Consider the following 23,202-nt stretch of genomic DNA (forward strand, 5'->3'; position numbering starts at 1 on the left):
ATCCTGCCCAGGCATGCCATCCCCAACCTGCCACATCCTCAGTTCCAACTTTCTCATTCAGAAGGTTCTTTTCTCATTCAGGGAATTCCTTCTCCCTTCATAGATTCCAACCCCCATTTCGATCCACCCATTGTCCCCTCTAGTTCTTCCCTAGCCACCTGTTTCCATCTTTCCCCTTTCGGATTTCATGTCCCTCCAGTTCTGTTTCCCCTCTTGGCCCACCACCCCTTCCAATTCATTTCCGATTTCCTTCCCTCTGGATTCATCTCTCCAGAGTTATACTCCCCCTACCCTCGTTGCTGGTCATTATTCCCTCCCTAGCCTCGGATCTATCCCTGCCCTTTTAGTTCTCTCATCCTGAGTTCTGTCCCCACCCCTTGAGTGTGTCCCCTAGCATATTTCTTTACCCCTGAGTTCTGTCCCCTCCCCTGGGATCTATTCCTGCTTTGAATTTTGCCCACACCCTCTGGAACCCGATCCAGGTATACATCCGTGAGTACCTTCCCGGCCCACGAGTTCTATCCCCTCCCTCTGGGATCTGTCTCCGCCCCCTGGGATCTGTCCCCGCCCTCTGAATTCTTATTGCACCCCTGAATTCCAGCCCTGCCCCTCTGGGGTTGAACCTCGACTGTCCTCGGCCATCTCCAGCCCGCAGGCAGGTCCTGCTCCGCTCCTTTCGCCGCCAGCCCCTTTACCCGACGCCGAGTCCACCTCCAGATCCAGCCCCCAGGAAGGTGCTCCTTTCCCCATCGCCTCCCTGCGTCGGGCCAAAAATGCATTTGGGATTAAAATTTCATGATGTGGCACAGGTCCGCGAGGGAGTGGAAGGGAGCAGCCAGCGCGGCGGGCGGGCGCCAAGGACGGGACGCAGCCTCTCGCCTCTAGCTTTGTCTTGCTGGGTCTTTGGGTGTCACAGTTTTGCCTGTGTTTGAGAAAACCTCGAATTCTTAGGGAGGAGAGGCTGGGGGCTGGGACTCCTGGGTTCGAGGGAGGAGGGAGCCGGGAGCTCGGACTCCAGAGTCTGGGGGAGGAAAAGCCCGCGGAGCCTTCCGCACGCGCCACCCTGCGGCGGCAGAATCCCCGGTCTGGGTGTGGAGGCGGCGGCAGCGGCTCTGAGCCAGGTGTGAAGGTGGAGCAGATGGTGAAGAGGAGGGAGTGGGAGGGGAGCCCGCCGCTGCCAGATCCCGAGCCTTCGCCGGAACCATCACCATGGAGACCGCGGAAGGCAGAGAGGACCCAGCCCCACATTTTCGGGACCCGGGAATGAGTTCTTCAGCCTCCCACGGAGGGTTCCTGTGCAAACTACAAGTCCCAGCGGTCGCTGGACTTCACCGTTTGCTTCTGAATGACCGCATACTCAGAGGGCTGCTGGGAGTTGTAGTTCTTTGAGACAATGGACTGAAGTTGCGTTGCGCCCTCTGTTGGACACGGAGCCCAAATTCGCTCCTACTGAACGTCATCCCCAAACCCATTCCACTTTCTTACCACCCAGTTCATTCATTTCCAGCCACACTGGCCACCTGGCTGTTCTTTCAACATCTACCACCGAGGCTCCTGCATTTATCTATCCTCCTAGGATTCACTATGGAAGAAGAGGATGTTGGCAATCTATTAACTGAACAAATAGTTCCTACTAATGCTTAAGCTGAAGTTCTAATATTTTAGCCACTTGTTGTGACCATCCAACTCATTGGAAAAGACCCTGATGCTGGGAAAGACTGAGGCAGAATGAGAAGGGGGCAGCAGAGGATGAGATGGTTAGAGAGCATCACCAACTCAATGGACATGAATGTGAGCAAACTCCGGGAGATAGTGGAGGACAGAGGAGCCTGGCAGCCCATGGGGTCAAAAACAGTTGGACAGACTCAGAGAGTGAACAATTGGGGGTCAGGCATTGTCACACTATAGGGTACATCACGCTAATAAGAGTAACACTGACTATCAGGGACCACCAGAGGAGGAAACCAGGGAATATCAGAGAAAACCTGAAGGATTGAAAGGCTTTCCAGGGAAATCGCACTAAAAAGGAAAACTGGGAGGGTGGGGGCAAGGTGTGGGTGGAAAGTCAGATGAGCCCTGTGAGGGCAAACAATGAGATGTACTGGAGTAGACCTGGGTAGGTGTACTAGAGAAAAGGATCCTACCAAGGGGAACTACAGAAAGGTGCAAAAAACCAGTGTGGTTCACCGTGGTTAGCCCGAGTGACTGAAGAGAAAAATGGAGTGTGAAGGGGACCAGATAGCACAGAGTCTTGAGTGCTCGGCGGAGGGGCTTGGGCCTTCTCCCAGGGGTGCTGGAGAGCCAAGGAGGGGCCATGAACAGGAGCTGGGCAAGGTCAGCTCTGAGACCTTGATGGGGACAAACAAGGAGTGAGACGAGAAGTTAGGAGGCCAGGGAGAACATCCGGGGAAGAGGACAAGGCCTGAGCTGGGGCAGTGACCTCTACCGGACTCCAGTCCAATGTCCATCGTCCCTCCCATTCCCATGTACTCCTAGCCAGACACAAGACAAAGGCAAACATCTTTTATTTCAGTTTTAGAGAAGCCACCACCCTCTCCCCTCAACATAGAAGCACAGGAAAACATCCGGTCAAGAAGTCACTGACAGAAGGGGCATTGCCACCATCAATTGCTGGGGAGAGAAAGCGGAGAGAGGATTCAGAGCCCAGGGGTCCAGCCCCCTGCCCCCTCCACCCTCAGATTCAGGAGTCTAGGCCTCCCAGGGTTCCTGGCTTCCCCAAACCCCAGCCCCCCAGGTACCTTTCTCTTCTGATGGAAGGCTGCCTTGCTCTCATCACAGTTGATCCGCAGAGGGATGTAGGTATCCAGATGGTACAGCTGCTGGGGGCCCCCCATCACCAGGCGATTCTCCCCGACTTCCAGCGACAGCCCCAGAGCACCATCCTGGAGGTGCAGGAGAAATCAGTCCACCCTTCCCTTCCCAGCGGCAGGATGATCAGAACATGACCAGAGAGAGAAACCTCACATGTTGGGATGCCATATTTAAAGAGTCTAATCTCCCAGAAAAAAGGTGAAACTCAAAGTGTTAGTCACTCAGTTGTGCCCCACTCTTTGAGACACCATAGACTGTAGCCTGCCAGGCTCCTCAGTCCATGGAATTTTCCAGGCAAGAATACTGGAGTGGCTTGCCATTTCCTTCTCCAGATCTTCCCAACCCCGGGATTTAACCTGGGTCTCCCGCATTGCAGGCAGGCTCTTTACCATCTGAGCCACCAGGGATGCCCCGGGAAAAGGTGGGACATATTAATACAGGTCTGAGCACTGTAAGGACAGCACCGGAAGTGGGCCTGCAGCCCCCAGGGGACAGAGCAGGCAGCTGGGCTCACAGGGCAGCACTAGCCAGGCTCACACTGTTCTAGCAGCATTCTTTGGAATCTGTCCCATCACTCCCTCCCCAAGACCCCAGACATCACGGGGATGTGCTCACCAGTTTGGGGAGGTCGATTTCAGCCAAGAGGAGGTCAGGGGCCTCCAGCCAAAGGCTCAGGTGAGGCTTCTCAGGGCTGGGGAGGAACAAGACCCAGAACTCAGGAGAGCCGCCAGGGCTTGGCCAGGACTATCGCCTCTCTTCCTCCCTCTCAGCCCTGGGGCCTCAGGACACCTTCCCAGGGGAAATTCCGCTTCTCTTCCCTCTGTGTTCCCAGAGCCCCAGGACCCCGTCCCCAAGTATGGAGGCAGATATTACAAAGATGTCTGGGAAACAGGAGATAGGAGTCCCGTCGAATGCCTACCATGCCTCAGGTCTCGGGGAGTTGGGCGTGTACAGGTTCCCCAGCTCCTGGATCCGAGGACGCTGCTGGGAGCGGATATTTTGCTGGGAGATGGAGCCCAGGAAAGGTCTGTTCTTCAGTATGCGCCACTCTGAGGGGAAGGAGCACAGCGCCACAGGGCACATGGGTCCAGGTTTCCTTCTGCTCTTTCTCTTCAGGGGAAGAGGGTCCTGTGCCGGGAGAGCCTCACGGGAGAGGCTCCGCCCTCTGCCTAGGAGGCCGGGGGTCTGACCACACCCCCACGCTAGACTTCAGACAGCCTGCCTGCGTTAGCCCCGCCCCTTCCGGGCTCTCCAGACCCCGCCCCTTATCTGAAATCCTGGGCCCATTTCCCTCTCTAACTCTCCTCGAAACTCAGTCTCTTCAGTCATGGCCAACTCTCTGCGACCCCGTGGGCTGTAATGTGCCAGGTTCCTCTGTCCACGGCATTTTCCAGGTAAGGATACTGGGGCGGGTTGTCATGCCCTCCTCCAGGGGATCTCCCTGAGCCCGGGATCGAACCCGTGTCTCCTGAGTCTCCTGCAGTGTAGGTGGATCCTTAACCGCTGAGCCACCGGGTAAGCCCCCTACAGCCCAGAGGCTAGTATAATCCCTGCCCACACTAGTCCCACGTCTCGCAGGAGCTGCCCCCCTAAACTCCGAGGAGCCTAAACTTCGGCTCCTCCCGGTGGCACTGACCCCACCCCCTCACCTGGATTCAGCTGCAGGCCATATTTGTCCTCAAGGCCCTCCCTGGCGATGGTGATCACGAGCTCTCGCAAGAAATCGCTGTTCTAGGGGTGAAAGAGAGAGAAGAGATGCGGGAGGGCTGAAGGGGTGGAGGGAGAGGCCCCGGCCCAGGCCTCCCCCGCAGCCCCGCCCCCAACCTGCATCCTCCGGAAGAAGTCGCTGTTGACAGCTACGTCGTAGGCGGTACAACCCTGGCCTTCTGCGGGGGAGAGAAAGGGGGTGAGACCCCCCAGCCCTCGGTGGGAACCCCATGGCCCAGACACAGTCAAGGAAAACACAATCAAGGACAGCAGCCACAGACCCAGACAGACCCAGAGACAATTAGGAAGTCAAAGATACCGAACTTGCCAGTCTGGACTCATACCCACCACCTCGTCTCTAGTCTTTTCCCTTCTGGCCCTTTCCCACCAAGTCCCAGAGCTCACCCTGACCCTCCCCAGGTCACAGTCCTCCCAGGGATCCCCAGCGCCACTGGGGGAAGGCTGAGTTCTTTAGCCTGGCGCTGGAGGCCCTGCGTGGTTAGCCCCCTTCCAGCTGCAGAGAATTTCAGTTCTCTGGCACTTCATCCCTGTAAATTTCCTCCCATCACTACTGATCACTGACCAACTGAATCATTTCTCCAGCCTCTGGACCCCTCTCTCCTCTCTGCCTAGAACCCTCTTCTCTATCTTGGCCTGATGAACTGCTCTGATTCCTTCCAATCTTGTATCCAATGTGCCCTCCTCCAGGAAGCCTTCCCTAATCCTTTAGTGGGAGTGAAGAACCCCCTCCAACCCAGCACAGAATCACACCATATTGAAATTGCATCTGCTTCCTCTGCCCTCATTCAAGACTGAGAGTTTCTCAAGGGCAGATTCTGAGTTTTGATAAGTGCTTACTCCCCAAGGCACTGGCCAAGGCATCATCCCAAGAGGCTTCAAGGGACATATGTGAATTGAAAAAACAAGGACATAGAGACAGAAACTCAACAGAAAAGAGATTAGACAAGGCAGTGACATAGAGACAGGGGAAAAGGGTGCAGGAGAAAACAGGGGTGAGTGAGAGCTGGCCAAGGACTAGAGTCAGATCAGCAAATGAGTACCTGCCCGGCCCCACTCTCTCCTGGGGTGAGGCAGAGAGAAGTGCCAGCCTGGCCAGGTGAGTAGAACCAGGACTGCCCAGTGAGGTTGTGGATACCCAGGAGGTTAGAGATATGCCTTGGGGAAAAGGATCAGATAGGGGGTTGGGGGTGCGGGAGAACAAGTTTCTAGGTTCCAAGGGAGGGTGGTCCAGGGCCCTGGAATCTCTGGTCCTAGGGAAGAAAGGACCATGGGGGTGGGGGTGGGGAGTAGATTCCTGGGTCTTCTCAAGGCACTGACTTGCATCCAGTTCTGCATGTGGCTCTCCCAGACTCATGGGGATGCGAAACCCAGCCTGGTCTTCCTCCAGCATCTGAAGCAGCTCATCCTCAGTCAAGTCAGCCGGCGGAGGGATGGAGGGAGAGTGACAGATGTTGATGAAAACCTTCCCTTCAGCTGAGTTGGTCTTGATGCAAAAACCTGGTGGGAGTGGGTTTGTCCTTGACCATCTGTCTCTGCGTGGGTCCCAGTGTCCATCCTTCTTTGATCTGTTCCCCCTCCTTGAGTATTAGTCTTCCACTTTCTGGGTCTCTTCCTTGGGATTTCTCCTTCTCTTTGAATCTCTGGCCCCAAAGTCACCCATTCCCTCTATCTCTTTCTAAAATTTTTATTGGAGTATAGTTGTGTTACTTTCTGCTACACAGCAAAGTAATTCAGTTCTACATACACATATATTCACTCTTTTTTAGATTCATTTCCCATACAGGTCATTACAGAGTACTGAGTAGAGTTCCCTGTGTTACACAGTAGGTCCTATTAGGTTGTTTTTGTTTTGTTTTGTTTTACTTTTTGGCCACTCTTAGGAGCATGTGGGGTCTTGGTTCCCTAACTAGGGATTGAACCTGAGCCCTCTGCAGTGGAAGCTTGGAATCTTAACCACTGGACCACCAGGGAAGCCCCTAGTTATCTATTTTATATATGTGTGTGTTAGTCACTCAGTCATGTCTGACTCTTTGCAACCCCATGAACTGTAGCCTGCCGGGCTCCTCTGTCCATGGAACTCTCCAGGCAAGAATACTGGAGTGGGTTGCCATTCCCTTCTCCAGGGGATCTTCCCAAGCCAGGGATCAAATCCAGGTCTCCTGCATTGCAGGCGGATTCTTTACAGGCTGAGCCACCATATAATAATATATATATATATGTCCATCTCAATCTCCTAATTTAGCCCTCCCCTCTCTTTGGATCTCAGTAACCTCCCTGCTTTCTCTGGGTCTCTGTTCACTCTCCAAGGCCTCTATACTCCGCTACTGTGTCTCCTTCCTCCCTCCTCTCCCCTCCAGTCTGTGTCCACCTCTCTCTGGGACTCTATCCCTCTCTCCTTGGGTTTCTGTCTTTCTCACCAGGTTGAGGCTGTATCTGTGTAGATTCTGGTCTGCTTGTCTGGGCTTGCTGGAGCTCCTTGGAGGCCTGTGTGAAGAAAAACAATTTCCAGGCTTGGCATTTGTGCTCTCAGAACCCTCTCGTTGGTCCCTCAAGTGTTCAGTGAGCACTGTTTACCTATATGAGCTAGGCAGGGCATAGGACATACTATGTCCCCTTCCAACTTTGAGGAACCTGAGGAACAACTCCAATCCTACTCCTATTTCATCCAAAGAGTAGCAAATTTAAACAACTACAACTCCCATAGGCCCTGTTGCCTCCCCAGTGCATGCTGGGAACTGTCGTCCCCTTTCTGAGCGCGCCCTCACACGTTCACAAACACACCACACCAAAAAAAAAAAAAAAAAAGAAAGAAATCCCCCGAATCCCCTGGGACCCAGGAGTTCATTCAGTCTGCACCTGCAGCAGCAGCTCCTCGAAACGCGACGTCTCAGCGCCCATCGTCTCTGCATCCTTCAGCTCCGGCACCAGCAGCTTCGAGTCGGCCATGGCCCTGCAACAGACCTAGGCGTCCTCAGCAACCCCGACGTGGGGGGACCTTCAGCGGGAACCGAACTCTGAGGCCTGCTTCCCGGCCCTCAACCGACTCCCGACACCCACAATTCTGTACGAAAATCTGCGAACCTAGCCTGAGACTATAATTTCACTCAGACCAGATACTGCGTCAAATCAAATCTCTCGGGAGCCAGTATCTCTAGACTAAGTGCCAAATATGTAAATAACAGCCACTCTTCCGGTCTCTGCGTAACCAGGAACTCGGGTAGGCCACACTTCCTACTACCGCAAAGCTCATTCACCAATCCTGCAACCGCATTCCTAATCACAAACCAATCCAGTCTAAGTCTGAAGTCACGCAACTCTCTCAACCAATCAAAACTAAATCTTGGTAGTCACTAAATGCCACACTTCCTGTGTAGTTTAAAGGCACACTTCCTCCTCTTCCCGCCCGCCACAAAAGCCACACTTCCGCCCCTTCCCGCCAGCTACATCTGGCTAGATTACTGGGCAAAGCTAGCACACTTTTAAAGCCTTAACCTCAGTGAAGTGAAAGTCACTCAGTCGTGTCCGACTCTGTGTGATCCCATGGACTGTAACCCGCTAGGCTCCTCTGTCCATGGAATTCTCCAGGCAAGAACACTGGAGTGGGTTGCTATTCACTTCTCCAGGGGACCTTCCTGACCCAGGGATCGAACACGTGTCTCCTGCATTACAGGTGGATTCTTTACCGTCTGAGCCACCAGGGAAGCCCCTTAACCTCAGTGTCCATCCTAAAAGACTCCTGTCTGATCTCAATCACCTCGTCCTCAAGAAGTAGATTCGATTCTCAAATAAAGGTATTTGGGAGTAAAATCACACTTTCGATCAGGGTGATGGGAAGACACCAATTCGGCCACTCTTCTAAATCTGAAGGCCTCGTAACTATTTGAAGGCACCCATATTTTCGTTCTGGGATTCCCCGTTGGCTCAGCGGTAAAGAATCAGTCTGCAAAAAAAAAAAAAAAAATCAGTCTGCAATGCAGGAGCCGCAGGAGACAGGGGTTCGATCCCTGGGTTAGAAAGATCCCCTAGAGGAGGGCATGGCAACCCACTCTGGTATTCTTGCCAGGAGAATCCCATAGACAGAGGAGCCTAGCGGGCTACAGTCCATGTGATCGCAAAGAGTCGGACACGACTAAGCGACTTAGCACACACATTTTCATTCCCCCGCCTTTGAGGACTGCGCATGCTCCAAACTGCACTTCCCCCGAGCAGACCTATAAGCGGAGTAACCGGGTGCTAAGGTGGAGTTATGCCCTATCTCCTGTAGCTCCGCCCTTTGGGCTAGAGGGGGCGGTGCTGCCCTTCGGACCTCCAGGTTCCTTCGGGCAGAGAGCCCCGCAGTCCGTGGAAAACGGTCTGAGAGTGATGGCTGCTACACGCACAGCATCGCGCGCCTGCGAGATCTTCACGACGCTGGAATACGGACCGGCGCCGGAGAGCCACGCATGCGCACTGGTGAGGTCTTGCCTGGATCCGCGTTGCCTAAACCCCTTCGCGGCCGTCAGGGCCCAGTTTTGCGCGCGGACTCCCGTGATCCACCGCGGCAGCTCAGCAGCTCCGCCCTCTCGGCTCCCGCTGCTCCTTAGGATCTAGGCTGGAGGGCGTTCCCTTGGCCCTTTACGGTTGCTGTCTCTTTGTCCTTTAGTCTGTTCTCGCGAGTCTTAGTGCCTGTGCGGTTCCACGCTCCAAGACTCAGTGTACCGCTTCCCCAACTCTTCAGAATCTGTCCAGTGGGTCCTGTGGTTCTTCAGCGTCTCCTCAGAACCTCCTGTGATCCCCGCGGACTCAGAATTCCTGTGAGGCTCAGAATTCTTCTGAGGGCCCTCAGAACCTGCGTCCATTTCCCGTGATTCCTCAGAACATCCTATGGCTCCCGGGGTCCTAGAATTCCAGGAGGAGGTCTCCTTTGACCATCTGGAGACCTCCAAGGAGCCCCCGGGATTCCTCAGGCATCACTTCAATACTTGTGAAGTTCCTATAGTCTCAGGAACTCTCAGAACCCCAGGATGTATCAGAACTTCCTATAATTACCTTCGACCCCGCAGAATTATCTCGTGGGGCTCCAGCGATCCCTCAGAGTCCCCCAGAACGCTCTTGGGGTTCCCTGTATAAGTAGTGAAAGTCGCTCAGTCATGTCCGACTCTGCGACCCCATGGATTGTACAGCCCATGAAATTCTCCAGGCCAGAATACTGGAGTGGGTAGCCTTTCCCTTCTCCAGGGGATTCTTCCCAGCGCAGGGATCGAACCCAGGTCTCTCTCCTGCATTGCAGGCTGATTCTTTACCAGCTGAGCCACAACAGAAGCCCAAGAATACTGGAGTGGGTAGCCTATCCCTTCTGTATGAGTTGAGTGCCTCGAATTTTCTATACAGGTCCCTTAGAATCCCCCATGGAGCCATCCTGATCTCACAGGGCCCTCTGGCACCCATGTGTGAGAAGCTTGGGCTTCTCTGGAGGGAAAGAGGAAGAGGTTTAGAACAGTGGTTCACATGCGTGAAAGAAGATAAGACCAGAGCCTGGTGTGGGCTGTAGAGATGGGGAGGAGGGGATGAGGCAGAGATGCAGGAGGAACAGGGTTTGAGATACTGAGAGGGCAAGGACAGTAGCTCGTGTCTGGCCCTGTCCTTGTCCTCCCACCTCCCCCAGGAGGAGTAGGGTTGCAGGAAGGTTGGGCTTAGTTATCACATGGCTATGATGAGAGGGACCTGGGGACAGCCTTGGGTCATGTGCAGGAGTCAGATACTGCCTGTGCCTGGGCCTCAGGTCTGGAGACAGGGAGCTCACAGAAGAAAGAGAATTGAACAGTGGGAATGATAAGATTATTTAGAAATGTAGTGTAGGGCTTCCCCCGTGGCTCAGCGGTCAAGAATCTGCGTGCAGTGCAGATGTGGGTTTGATCCCTGGATCAGGAAGATTTCTAGAGGAGGAAATGGCAACACACTCCAGTATTCTTGCCTGGAAAATCCCATGGACAGAGGAGTCTGGGCTACAGTGCATAGAGTTGCAAAGAGTTGGACACGACTGAAGTGACTGAGCACGCACACAGTGTAGACTTAGATAAGTGGATCTGGGATGGAACAGAGAATTCCCACACCTGGAGGTTGGTTAGAGATGGACTATCCTGAAATAGCAATAATGACATAATACTCAATAAATGACTTATATTTGTTGGGTGCTTTCTGTGTGCCAGCCTCTGTGCTTAACAAGTGCTTAGTCACTCAGTTGTGTTCGACTCGGCGACCCCATGGACTGCAGCCCACCAAGCTCCTCTGTCCATGGGATTCTCCAGGCAAGAATACTGGAGTGGGTTGCCATGCCTTCTCTAGGGGGTCTTCCCAACCCAGGGATCGAACCCAGGTCTCCCACATTGCAGGCCGATTCTTTACCAACTGAGCCACCAGGGAAACCCCTGTGTTCAGCATGATATCATTTAATCCCCAAAACAGTTGTGAAAGGGGATTATTGTCATTTAGTGACAGCACACAGAGGCTTAAAGAGGTAAGTAATTGGCTGATGGTCAACACAGCTTAAAAAAATGTCAGACTGAGATTTGAACCTGAACCCTGGATTCCAGAGCCCATGGGCCCCCACAACTCTTACCACCACCCCCCTGCCGCCCTGCAGTTCAACCTTACAATCTGTGGACCAGATTCAACCAGCTAACATGTTTTCTTTGGCCTGAACTTTATTTTTAAAAATGTGCGTTAGTGGACAACTAATTTCAAGTAAACATCCGGGATTCCAGCTTCTCTTGAAAATAAAATTCCAAAGTTTGGCAACCTTTGGCTCACATTCCCTGACAAATATCATCTGGATCCAATAGCTAACTGTCTTTTTAGACAAGTCCTGAGTTCTTAGTCTCTACCAGTGGCCTCTTCTCACCCCAGCATAGCCTGCCAGGACCCTGTGGAACATTCTTTCCAGGTTTTGTTTTTATTTGGGGGGGAAATTTTGCAAACTTTCACAGAGTACTTAAATTATGAACTCTAATTCACCCATCACTCAATGTCAACAGTCATCAACATTTCATCCAGTGTTGTATTTCTTTGTTTTCTCTTTTTTTCCTGGGGTGATTTAAAACCCAATGGCCTGTTAACTTCTCATAAATATTTGAATCTTCATTTCTAACAGATAAGGACTCATTTTGCAACATAACCACCAGGCCATTTTCACATTAGCAACATGAACAGTCATTCTTTAATGTTGTCTAGTGTCCAACTCATGTTCATACATCCCCAACTTTTTCCAAAATGTGACTTTCCATGGGGGCCTTTGAATTTGGAACTTCTGAATTTTTACTTTACTTAAAAATTGTTTAACTTTAAAGAGAAATGAGGGCATATTTGGTGGTCCCATGGTTAAGACTTTGCGTTTCCACCAAAGGGGCTGCGGGTGCAATCCCTGGTCAGGGAACTAAGCCTGGAATGCTGCATGGGATGACCAAAAATAAATAAGAATAATAAAATTTTCTTTCTTTTTTATTTTTATTTATTTATTTTTTTACTATCTTTGTTTTTTAAAGAGGAAAACGAGGACTTTCCTGGTGGTCCAGTGGCTAAGACTCCGTGCTCCCAGTGCAGGGGGCTTGGTTCAATCCTTGGTCAGGGAACTAGATCCCATATGCTACAACTAAAGATCCTGCATGCCACAATAAAGATCAAAGATCCCACATGCCACAACTGAGACCCAAGTAAATAAATTTTATTTATTTATTTATTTACTTGGCTGAGTGCAGCCAAGTAAATAAAGAATTTTTAAAAAAAATCTTACTAATTCTAAAAAAGAAAAAAAAAATGAGAAGGCCTACCTGGCAGAGTAAGAGAAAAATCAGGAGGCTGAGGCATTGGGGATGCAAAGAGAAAACAGTCTACAGAAAGAAAAAAGTAGGAAGGATATCTTAGATTTAGCAAGGATTTAGGGAAGACAGGACCAGGGAGACAAAGAAACAGGAAGCAGACAGAGAGGGTGAAATGCAGTAAAATTAATAGAAAGTCTTAAGTAAGTGTCCTTCTGAGCATATGATACATAGTGAGCCATTTAATTCTCACCACTGACCTGTGACATAGGGAGGGACTGTGATCATCCCCATCTTCCAGGGAGATGTGGAAGCCACCTGGCTTAAAAGTCCCACCTCCCAAAGAGACCCCGTACCAGTGGTACGGCCGTGGACATTGCTTCCAGGGTCCAGGCAAGGGACATGTCCATCATAAGAATGCAGAGCATGCAAGGAACTCTCAGGGCTCTGACTTGCCACTGGGTTGTTGTTGTTGTCCTTGTTGTCCTGTTGCTAAGTTGTGTCTGACTCTTTGTGACCCCATGGACTGCAGCACGCCAGGCCCCTCTGTTCTCCACTCTCTCCCGGAGTTTGCTCAAATTCATGTCCATTGAGTTGGTGATACTATCTAATCATCTCATCCTCTGCTGCCCCCTTCTTCTGTTGCCTTCAGTCTTTTCCGGTGTCAGGGTCTTTTCCAGTGAGTCAGCTTTTCATATCAGGTGGCCAAAGTATTGTAGCTTCAGCACCAATTCTTCTGGGTTGCTTTCCTTTAGGAATGACTGGTTTGATCTTCTTGCTGTCCAAGCGACTCTCAAGAGTCTTCCCCAGCAGCACAATTAGAAAGCATCAATTCTTCAGCACCCAGCCTTCTTTATGGTCCATCTCTCTCATCCACACATGACTACTGGAAAGCTTTGACTTTGACTTCTGTATAGCTTTGACTATACGGACTTTTGTTGGCAAAGTGATGTCTCCCACTGGATATTTATGGTCTATTCCCAGTTTTCCCAGTCCAGGTATAGTGGATCAGTCAAGGGTCAGTGTTGTCTAGAAATATAACTAATTTTATCAGATTTCCAGGGAAATCATTTCTTTTTTTTTTTTTTCTTTTTAGCTGCATCAGGATCTTAGTTCCCTGATCAGGGAACAGACCCGCATTAGAAATGCAGATGCTTAACCACTGGACCATCAGGGTCATTTCTATTCAAGAAGGTCATTTCTCCATGGAGAAGAAAAAGTTTTATTAATCCTTTGTTCACATTCTCCATGTGTAAAAGTCAATAGGACATCCTTCATACACTGCTAGTAGGAAATGTAAAATGGTTGCTGTGGTAAACAGTTTGGTGTTCCCTGCGTAAGTTACTCTGAGCATTGCTATATGATCCAGCAGCTCTGGGGTACATGTACCCAAAAGAAGTAGACAGGTATTCAAACAGAGATTTGTACATGAATGTTCACAGCCGTACTATTCACAATAGCCAAAAGGCAGAAAATAACCCAAATGGCCATCAACTGATGAATAGATAAACCAAATGTCATCACTCCAGACAATGGAATATCATATCCAAAAAAAAAAATTCTTTAGCTGAATAAAAATGAAAATACAACATATCAACTTAAAAAACAGAATTTTTAAAAAAATAAAAAAACAGAATTTAAAAATGGTAAATTTAATGTTTTAAAGTGGTAAGGAACCTGCCTGCCAATGCAGGAGATGTAAAAGACGCAGGTTCAATCCCTGGCTTGGGAGGATCCCCTGGAGAAGGTCACGGCGACCCATTCCAGTATTCTTGCCTAGGGAATCCCATGGACGGAGGAGCCTGGCAGGCTATGGTCCATGGGGTCGCAAAGACTGAGTGATTTATCACACACGTGTATTTATGTGTATTTTCTCCCTACACAGGAAAATAACTGATGAGGCAAAAGGGACCGATATTCCCCTCCCAGAGGACTCTGGGTAGGGGTCCAGCTCCCCCAGCCACCTCTCAGACCTCTTTCCTAACTGTCTCCACCTCCCCCAGGCTTGGTTGGACACTCAGGACCGGCACTTGGGTCACTATGTTAATGGACAGTGGTTAAAACCAGAACACAGGAGTTCAGTACCTTGCCAGGATCCCATCACAGGTACATGATGTCCCCCAGACCTGGGAGGGAGAGGCATCTGTGGCCCCAAGCGTCCCCACCAACAACACACCAGTCCCTTTGCTCACGGCCCTGAGGGCAGGGAGCAGCTGGTGGGAGAAGAAGGCTGAGATTTCTGGCTCCTTTTGATAACAGTCCTCCTAGCTATGGTCCTAAGTCCCTGTGGACACTTTTGAAATTGCTGTCTCATAAAATCCCATCCTTGCCTGTGGGCGGCAGTCAGAGCAAAGACCTATATAGATTTATCCCCATTTGTCAGATGATAAAACTGAGACCCAGAGTGGGGCAGGGGACCAGCTTTACTGCCTTGGGGTACTCCTGGGCACCAGAAATGTCAGCCCCCTCCAGTTCTGACAAAGGCTCCACCCACCTTCCAAATGGGTCCCCCCATTCATTTCCCCAGGAGAGAACTTGGCCAGTTGCCTGCAGGCACAGAGCGAGGATGTGGCCGCAGCTGTGGAGGCTGCCAGAGCCTCTTTGGAGAACTGGAGCATGCAACCCGGAGCGTTTCGGGCCCAACATCTGACCAGGTGATGCACTCGAGGTGTGGACCCCAGGGGATGGAGACGGATTTGAGAACAAAGATTCTTTCCCAACATCACACTGAATTCATTGGCAGCTCAGGCTCGTGTTCCCAGCTTGCCTTTGAGCAGTTGAAACATCCGTTTCCCACTGTTTGCTGGGATTTGTAATGACAGAGCCTGATTCTCCAAATATCCTTGGGACTCTTCAGGGAACCATTTCTCAACAGCTTCTTGGGACTGGTGAAGCCCCCGAAACCTTTTTTTTGGTTTTTTTAAATATTTATGTATTTGGCCGTGTCGGGTCTTAGTTGAGGCATGATGAGTGTGTGCTAAGTCGCTTCGGTCGTGTCCAACTCTTTGTGACCCTATGGACTGTTGCCTGCCAGGCTCCTCTGTCCATGGGACTCTCCCAGGCAGGAATACTGGAGTGGGTTGCCATGCGCTCCTCCAGGGGATCTTCCCCACCCAGGGATTGAACCCACGTCTCCTGCAGCTCCTGCACTGCAAACTGATTCTTCACCACAGAGCCACCAGAGCATGCAGGATCTTTAGTTGTGGCATGCAAACTCTTAGTTGCAGCATATGGGACATGGTTCGCTAACCAGGGATTGAATCTGGGCCCCCTGCACTGGGAGCACGGAGCCTTAACCACTGGACCACCAGAGAAGTCCCACCCCAAAACACTCTTGGGGAAGTTAGAGACAAAGATGCCATTTCCCAAAGAACAATTGAGATTAGAGGTTAAGTTTTCATTCGCTGGCACCTTTGAGGGAGGTGGCCAAGATCTTTACACAGCAACCTGAGGGTTTGAGTATTCCCCAGACTACATTTCTCATCAAGCTTTGGTGCCCTCCACCCCTGGTAAATCGTGTGGGAATACCCCCAAGGGCTCCTGGGAACTGTAGTTCAGGGACACAGGCTGTGTTCTGGGACTCTACCTGGCCAAGGTGCGGTGGGAAATGGGCATCCCCTGCTGCATGCTCCACAGGCTGGCCAAGGCGATCCAGAAGCACCAGCGGCTGCTGTGGACCCTGGAGTCCCTGGTTACTGGACGGGCCGTTCGAGAAGTTCGAGACAGGGATGTGCCCCTGGCCCAGCAGCTGCTGCAGTACCACGCGGTCCAGGCGCACACCCAGGAGGAGGCGCTGGCAGGCTGGGAGCCCATGGGTGAGCCGCCGGAGTCCCAGCCCCTTGCCCCCACTCCCCTCGCCCTCCCCCCGGGGCCTGCGCCCAGTCTCCTTTCTTCCTGCAGGAGTGATTGGTCTCATCCTGCCCCCCACCTTCCCCTTCCTCGACATGATGTGGAGGATTTGCCCTGCACTGGCTGTGGGTAAGTGGTCGGCGGGGGCGGGACCCCTGGGTCTGAGGGAGGAGGGGCAGGGATTCCGGACCCCTGGGTTTGGGGAGGAGGGGCCTGGGGGTCTGGACTCCTGGGTCTTGAGCTGCGTACTTCCCCCAGGCTGCACTGTGGTGGTCCTGGTGCCCCCAGCCTCCCCGACGCCCCTCCTCCTGGCCCAGCTGGCAGGGGAGCTAGGCCCATTCCCAGGAATCCTCAATGTGATCAGCGGCCCTGCCTCCCTGGGGCCTGTCCTGGCTGCCCAGCCTGGAGTCCAGAAGGTGGCCTTCTGCGGAGCCATCGAGGTATCTTGAAGTCGGGGGGGCGGGGCCACGGCTGGGGCGGGGCCAGCATGCTCCGCCCCCTGCTGAACACCGTGTGACTCCCCCAGGAAGGACGCGCCCTACGGCGGACCCTGGCAGGCTGGGGTCCCCAGCTGGGCCTGGCACTGGGGGCTGAGTCGCTGCTGCTCCTGACGGAGGTAGCGGATGTGGACTCGGCCGTGGAGGGCATCGTAGATGCAGCCTGGTCTGACCGCGGCCCGGTGAGACTCCTGTGCCTGTGGGGCCCCCATCCTGGGGGCTGGGCATGTCCGTCACCGGAGCTTGGGGCCTCCTGTCTTCTTTCATTTTAATTTTCAGTTCTTTGTGTCTCCAAACTCTTTTATCTTTACACCATCACATGTGCCGGACATCCGTCCTTCAAGTTTCTGAGTCTCCACATTCCCGCCGCTCCCGGTTCTGCAGATGAGGGGGCTCTGGGTCTATCCTTCACTGTTACTTTAAGCACTCATGTCCAAATCTTTGCAACACCGTGGACTGTGGCTCTACTGTCCATGAGACTTCCCAGGCTCTACTGTCCATGAGATTTCAGGCTCTACGGTCTATGAGATTTCCCAGGCAAGAATACTGGAGTAGGTTGCCATTTCTTCCTCAAGGGAATCTTCCCAACCCAGGAATCGAACCCATGTCTCCTGTGTCTCCTGCACTGGTAGACAGACTCTTTACCACTGAGCTACCTGGGAAGCCCCTATTGTTCACTCGGACTCTTCCTTTTTCTAAGTGTCCACGTCCTAGATTTCTAACCTCTCCGTTCACTCTGCGTCACCAGCTTTCTGTAACTCCACATCCCGCCTGGGGTTTGGAGCCTCAGGGAGTCTCCAGGGTCCTCAGCCTCTTCGCCCAGACCCTCCTCTGACCTTTACATGTATGGCCCCCCATCTTGGGCCTCTGTGGGTGTGTGACCCATCCGCGTGGGCCCTGAGTTTGTCCACTCTGACCCCTCCCTTTTCCTGACAGGGGGGCCTCAGGCTCCTCATCCAGGAGGCTGTGTGGGATGAGACGATGAGGCGGCTCCAGGAGAGGATGGGGCGGCTTCGCTGCGGCCGCGGGCTAGACGGGGCCGTGGACATGGGTGCTCGGGGGGCTGCCGCCCATGACCTGGCTCAGCGCTACGTGCGCGAGGCCCAGAGCCAAGGCGCACAGGTGAGCCGGGTACAGACTGTGGAGTACTTTGAAGGGGCCTGAGATCTCACTCCCGGGTCTGAGGGAGGAGGGGCCAGGGGCTGACCCCAGGTCTGAGGGAGGAGGGGCCGGGGGCCTGACTCCTGGTCCCTTGGGGAGGAAGGACCGGAGCGGACTCGCAGGTCTTGTCCTCTTTCTCCCAGGTCTTCCAGGCTGGCAGTGTGCCCTCAGACAGCCCATTCTTCCCCCCAACTTTGGTCTCTGATCTGCCTCCAGCCTCCCCGTGTTCCCAGGCAGAGGTGAGCCCTTTGGGTCCCAGAGACCCTACTCCTTCCACCCATCCTTGGCTGGGCATGGGCAGCAGCAGCCACACACAGAGGTCCCCGGGGCGGCCGTTTGGACTGGGTCTGGGGCTGCTAGCTGCGGACCCCTAGGGTGTCATGGGGTGTTGGAGGGAGGGACCAGCCAGGCCCTCTGAGCCCCTGTCACCCCCTCCAGGTGCCGTGGCCTCTGGTGGTGGCCTCCCCATTCCGCACAGCCAAGGAGGCCCTGGCCGTGGCCAACGGGACGCCCCGCGGAGGGAGTGCCAGCGTGTGGAGTGAGAGACTGGGACAGGCCCTGGAGCTGGCCTATGGGTCAGTGGATGCCCGCTGGGGCACACAGGGGGCCTGCTGGGAGGCCCCAGCTCCCGTCTCCGCATCTCCCCCACTCTGTGGGTCTCTCCCCCCATCCTCGCCTCTCTGACTCACCCCCCCCCCAACTTTCTGCATTTCTCTCTGATGTCCCTTGCTCCCCCACAGGCTCCAGGTGGGCACGGTCTGGATCAATGCCCATGGCCTCAGGGACCCTGCAGTGCCCACAGGTGGTTGCAAGGAGAGCGGGTCCTCCTGGCACGGGGGGCAAGATGTGAGTATTCCCCTCCCCGCATGGTACCACCCCTTCATCCAGCTTGTGCCCATCTCACATCCTCTTGACACTGCCCCTCTCCCAGGGTCTGTATGAGTATCTGCGCCCTTCGGGGACCCCTGCCTGGATTCCCTACCTGTCCAAGACTCTCAACTATGATACCTTTGGCCTTGCTCTCCCCTCAACCCTACCAGCTGGACCTGAAACAGGGTGAGCTAGTGTAGGGACTACAACTCCCAGAATCCCTGGAGGGTGGAGGGGAAGAGGGGATCCTCCGGGACTGAAGGGAGGGTCTTTGGGGCCATGGAGCTGGGGTCCCTGCGTCCCCCGTCCCCCTGAGAATTGCGTTCTGAGTCTTAACGGCCTCACCCCCACCTCCCAAGCCTGACAAGAGTCTCAGTTCCACTCAATGAAGCTCTGTGCTCCCCCAGAGATTCACGGGGCCAGGAGTGTGGGTCCCACAGAGGCTCGTGGGAGCCGGAATGGTCCTTCCAGGGAGGGGTGAGGGTGGGTTCTGGGCAGGGACAGCCCAGACCCATCCCCACCCCTCATCCTCCTGCAGCCCAGCGCCCCCCTATGGGCTCTTTGTTGGGGGCCATTTCCAGGCTCCTGGAGCCAGGAGTTCCAGGCCCATCCGGGATTCACAGGGCAGTCTCCATGGTTACGTGGCTGAGGGCGGAGCCAAGGATATCCGCGGTGCCGTGGAGGCAGCTCACCAGGCCGCCCCCGGGTAAGTTGGGGGTGGCGGGGTGCATCACATGAGATAGCCCAGGGGTCATGGGGTATTAGAGGACGGAATCTGAAACCCCAGGGCTGGACTCCACGCTGCGGAATCTGAGCTCTCAGAGCTGACAGGATGTGTTTCCAGCCCCTCACTCTCCTCCCTGGGCAGACGAGCAGTGGGGCCTGGACCCCCGGGCGAGGGGCTGTGAACAGAGGTGGGGCACCGGGAAGAGCCAGGATGAGGAAGCCAATCCCCAGTGTGCACGGTTGCATCCGCCCACAGCTGGATGAGCCAGTCCCCAGCGGCCAGAGCAGCCCTGCTGTGGGCCCTGGCGGCTGCGCTGCAACGCCGAGAGCCCAGCCTGGTCTCGAGGCTGGAGAGGGACGGCGTGGAGCTCAAGGTCGCCAAGGCGGAGGTGGAGCTGAGTGTGAAGCGGCTTCGGGCCTGGGGGGCCCGGGTCCAGGTCCAAGGCTGCGCCCTGCAGGTGAGAGGGGTCCGTGGGCCGGCAGACAGAGCAGGCAGTCTGGAGTGGGGTCAGAGCAAGGAGTCCAGAAGGAGCCAGACTGGGGGGTCCAGTGGCTCTCTGGAGGCTGTTGGTGGGACCATCCATGGAACAATTCCTTTGGGAAATAGTTTGGCACTTCCTTAAAAAATTAAATACCCTTTAAACATGATTCCTAGGTATTTATCTAAATAAATGCAATGTCTAGGTTTTATCCCAAGAAAAATGAACTGAACACATGTATCAGTTCAGTTTGTATGAACACATACAAAGACTTATGCACAAATGTGTATAGCAGCATTATTCATAGTAAACCAAAAGAGGAATCCAAATGTCCCCAGTAGGTTAATAGATAAACAAATTATGGTCCATCCATAACCACAGGGACTTCCCTAGTGGCCCAGTGGTGAAGACCCTGGGTTTCCAACGCAGGAGGTGCATGTTTGATCCCTTTCAGGGAACTAAGATCCCACATGTCATGTGATGCAATTAAAAGATTAAAAAAAAATTTTTTTTAAAGGCATACATATAATGGGGTCCTACTCACACTCAGGAAGGAACAAGTTACAGCATGCGTGAAGCTTAAAACGGTTATGCTGAATGAAAGAAGCTAGATAAAAGAGTACGGGCTGTATGATTCTATATCTAGAAAATTCTGGAAAACACAGACTAATTTATAGAGAGAAAGCAGATCACTGGTTGTCTGAGGACAGAGACAGAGGGTTCAAGTAGAGGCAGGAAGGAAGGATTATCCAGGGGTACAAGTAAATTTGGGGGGGTGGAGTTCATTATCTTGATTGTGGTTGTTGGTTTCGTGGGTGTATACATATATCAGAACTCATCAAATTGTACTCTTTAAAGTATGTGCAGTTTAGGTGAATTCCCTGGCAGTCCAGCAGTTAAGGCTTCCTGCTTCCAGTGCAGAGGATGCGGGTTTGATCCCTGGTTGGGGAACTAAGATCCCACAGGCCTCAAGGTGGCGGAGCCAAAAAAATAAAGTGTGTGCAGTTTAGTGATAGTCAATTATTAACATAGTCAGGAAAACCTTACACTTACACACGCACATGCGCACAAGCCCACAGGCCAGGTTTTGAGATCTGTAGACGTTAACTCTTTCTTTCCTAACAGCAAATCTCTGAGGTAGGCACTATTATTATACTCACTTTAAAGGTGAGTGACTGAGGCGCAGAGAGGTTAAGTAATTCACCCAAGGTCACACAGCTGAGGTGTCTACATTATTATGATTGGAGTTGTTATGGAGACACGAACCAGGGATGAGAGAAGAAAAAGGGCAGGTGATAGAGAAGGTTGGAGGAGGGTAGTCAGGCTCCCCTGCTCTGCCCTTGACCTCCTTCCTGTCCCTGCAGGTCGCAGAGCTGAGAGGCCCTGTGCTTCGGCTGCGGGAGCCGCTGGGTGTGCTAGCGATTGTGTGCCCAGATGAGTGGCCCCTGCTGGCCTTCGTGTCCCTACTGGCCCCCGCCCTGGCCCACGGCAACACTGTGGTCTTGGTGCCCAGCGGGGCCTGTCCCATCCCTGCCTTGGAGGTCTGCCAGGTACAGTTGCCCGCCCGCCTGCCTACCGCTGCTCCCAGCAGCCTGGGGAGCAGCAGATGGGATGAAAGATGCCCCATGGCTTGCAGGAGCTCAGCTATCACCCCATCCCCCCCTTGGTAACCATGGTAACCCACATCCTGGTACCTGAGCCTTCAGATCTTGTAGTCCCAGTGATGGTTCTCTCCAGAATGTGAGCCTTTATCAGTCATGACCCCAGTCCCATTCCTGCCAGGACCCGCTATGGCCACTCCCTAGATGCTCACTCCTCACCCTCCCAACTGCCCTGAGTGTCTCTGACTCCCTTCCTCCCAACCCTGGATGACCCATTCTCCCATCCTCTAGGAGATGGCCACCTTATTGCCAGCAGGCCTGGTGAATGTGGTGACAGGAGACCGGGACCACCTGACCCGCTGCCTTGCCTTGCACCAGGACATCCAGGCCCTGTGGTATTTCGGATCTGCCCAGGTACTTTTTGCTTTTCCATCTCCAGTGTCTTAAACTTCACCAATAAACTCCTCCTTTTCTGGGATCCTGGCTGCACCCCCTTAGAACTCCCATTGCTAAAGGGGAGAAACTTCTTGGCAACTAGGTTCTGAGGTCCTGCCCCTTTAGAGCCCCTGTTGCTATGGAAGAGAATCTCCTTAGCAACAAGGGCCTGATGCCCAGCCCAACCCACTGGGACAACCCATTGCTAAGGACCACACCCTAGCAACTGAGTCAGAAGCCTACAGTCCACCCTCTTGGTTTCCTGATGGTAACAGATGGAAACTTCTCGTCAACAGTTACCACTGACCCCATTCCTTTGAGTGTGGGCTGTTGAGGAGAGAAAGTTCCACAGCCATAAAGGTCAACCTTGTTTCTCTCAGCATCTGGAAGGTTTTCTTGCAGGGAGCTGAACCTTTTAGCCACAGAGCCTAGGTCAAGGGTCAAGCCTGTCTTCAGTAATAGCCCTTGTTGCCAAGGAAGCATGTGCTTGCAATCAAGCCAGTAGATATGCTGACCATGCCTCTCTGCCTCTCCCCACACCAGGGCTCCCAGTTTGTGGAGTGGGCCTCAGCAGGAAACCTCAAGCCGGTGTGGGTGAACCGAGGCTGCCGACGGGCCTGGGATCAGGAGGCTGAGGGGGCAGGCCCGGAGCTGGGGCTGCGGGCAGCACGGACCAAGGCCCTGTGGCTGCCCATGGGGGACTGATTGCCCAGCACTCCCACTCCATGTCGGACAGAGAAGACATGGACCCCAACTGACACCAGACATCTGGAACTTGCCTTAGTATGGTTCCGGTACCCTCCAATAAACCCTGACCAATCTTGGCTGTGCTTCTGAGGGGAGGATGGGAGGAAATAGCAACTTCTGGCCTATTGAGACCATTTCATTCAGAGACTCAGCAGCCCTGTGGGCTGGCTCCTGGACAACGCAGTGCTTGTGAAACAGATAAAGGAGACGCAGAAGCTTTGGACAGGGCTCTAGGGACTCTTGTCTCCTCCCGTCTTTTCCACCCAGTGGCTCCTGCTCCCTGGCTTTCTCTGCGTATGCCTTGCCTCAAAAGCTGTGACCTGCTGGTGTAAAATAAACTGCAAACACACACACAAAAGCAATTATACTCCAATAAAAATAATAAAATACAGTGGCTTTCTGGAATAAAATAAAATCGTTGGTAAGTAACTTTGGCCAGTCTCCATGGTGTGAAATCTCCTGCTATGTCAGTCTTAAGTTCCAG

At 53.2% G+C, this 23,202-nt stretch overlaps 2 protein-coding genes across 5 annotated transcripts; one reads left to right on the top strand and one right to left on the bottom strand.

Moving 5' to 3' along the window:
* Nucleotides 1-2,508: 2,508 nt before the first annotated feature.
* PIH1D1 (PIH1 domain containing 1) lies at nucleotides 2,509-8,995 on the bottom strand. 4 transcript variants are annotated; one of them, XM_043436175.1, is made up of 11 exons: nucleotides 8,867-8,992; nucleotides 8,374-8,500; nucleotides 7,417-7,510; nucleotides 6,978-7,044; nucleotides 5,878-6,057; nucleotides 4,657-4,718; nucleotides 4,482-4,563; nucleotides 3,752-3,881; nucleotides 3,448-3,523; nucleotides 2,760-2,903; nucleotides 2,509-2,631 (listed from the first exon to the last, which is right to left on the bottom strand). In XM_043436175.1, the coding sequence occupies exons 3-11, from the start codon at nucleotides 7,504-7,506 to the stop codon at nucleotides 2,590-2,592; spliced, it is 873 nt and encodes a 290-aa protein (XP_043292110.1). In that variant the 5' UTR covers nucleotides 7,507-7,510; nucleotides 8,374-8,500; nucleotides 8,867-8,992; the 3' UTR covers nucleotides 2,509-2,589. The 4 variants fall into 4 exon arrangements, with proteins under 4 accessions (XP_043292110.1, XP_043292109.1, XP_043292108.1 ...); XM_043436174.1 differs by lacking the exon at nucleotides 8,374-8,500 and having other exon boundaries at nucleotides 8,867-8,995; XM_043436173.1 differs by lacking the exon at nucleotides 8,374-8,500 and having other exon boundaries at nucleotides 8,772-8,924.
* Nucleotides 8,881-23,152, top strand: ALDH16A1 (aldehyde dehydrogenase 16 family member A1). Its single transcript, XM_043436171.1, has 17 exons — nucleotides 8,881-9,012; nucleotides 14,357-14,459; nucleotides 14,881-15,007; nucleotides 15,990-16,168; nucleotides 16,254-16,331; nucleotides 16,461-16,642; nucleotides 16,729-16,881; nucleotides 17,636-17,821; nucleotides 18,004-18,099; nucleotides 18,299-18,435; nucleotides 18,601-18,706; nucleotides 18,792-18,916; nucleotides 19,269-19,436; nucleotides 19,713-19,914; nucleotides 21,300-21,485; nucleotides 21,828-21,950; nucleotides 22,515-23,152. The coding sequence occupies exons 1-17, from the start codon at nucleotides 8,923-8,925 to the stop codon at nucleotides 22,674-22,676; spliced, it is 2,403 nt and encodes an 800-aa protein (XP_043292106.1). The 5' UTR covers nucleotides 8,881-8,922; the 3' UTR covers nucleotides 22,677-23,152.
* The last annotated feature ends 50 nt before the right edge of the window (nucleotides 23,153-23,202 follow it).

The sequence above is a fragment of the Cervus canadensis genome, chromosome 18, assembly GCF_019320065.1.
Source record: "Cervus canadensis isolate Bull #8, Minnesota chromosome 18, ASM1932006v1, whole genome shotgun sequence".
Classification (NCBI taxonomy): domain Eukaryota; kingdom Metazoa; phylum Chordata; class Mammalia; order Artiodactyla; family Cervidae; genus Cervus; species Cervus canadensis.

Bases quoted from the DNA above. Each gene is read 5' to 3' on its own strand.
- PIH1D1 (XM_043436174.1), bottom strand. From the start codon at position 7,506: ATGGCCGACTCGAAGCTGCTGGTGCCGGAGCTGAAGGATGCAGAGACG. The intron at 4,719-5,877 runs GTCAGTGCCTTG...TCTCCCCCGCAG, and splicing joins ACATGCAGAACTGGATGCAA to AAGGCCAGGGTTGTACCGCC. The intron at 2,904-3,447 runs GTGAGCACATCC...CTGCACCTCCAG, and splicing joins AAATCGACCTCCCCAAACTG to GATGGTGCTCTGGGGCTGTC.
- ALDH16A1 (XM_043436171.1), top strand. From the start codon at position 8,923: ATGGCTGCTACACGCACAGCATCGCGCGCCTGCGAGATCTTCACGACG. The intron at 14,460-14,880 runs GTACATGATGTC...TCATTTCCCCAG, and splicing joins TTGCCAGGATCCCATCACAG to GAGAGAACTTGGCCAGTTGC. The intron at 21,951-22,514 runs GTACTTTTTGCT...TCCCCACACCAG, and splicing joins GGTATTTCGGATCTGCCCAG to GGCTCCCAGTTTGTGGAGTG.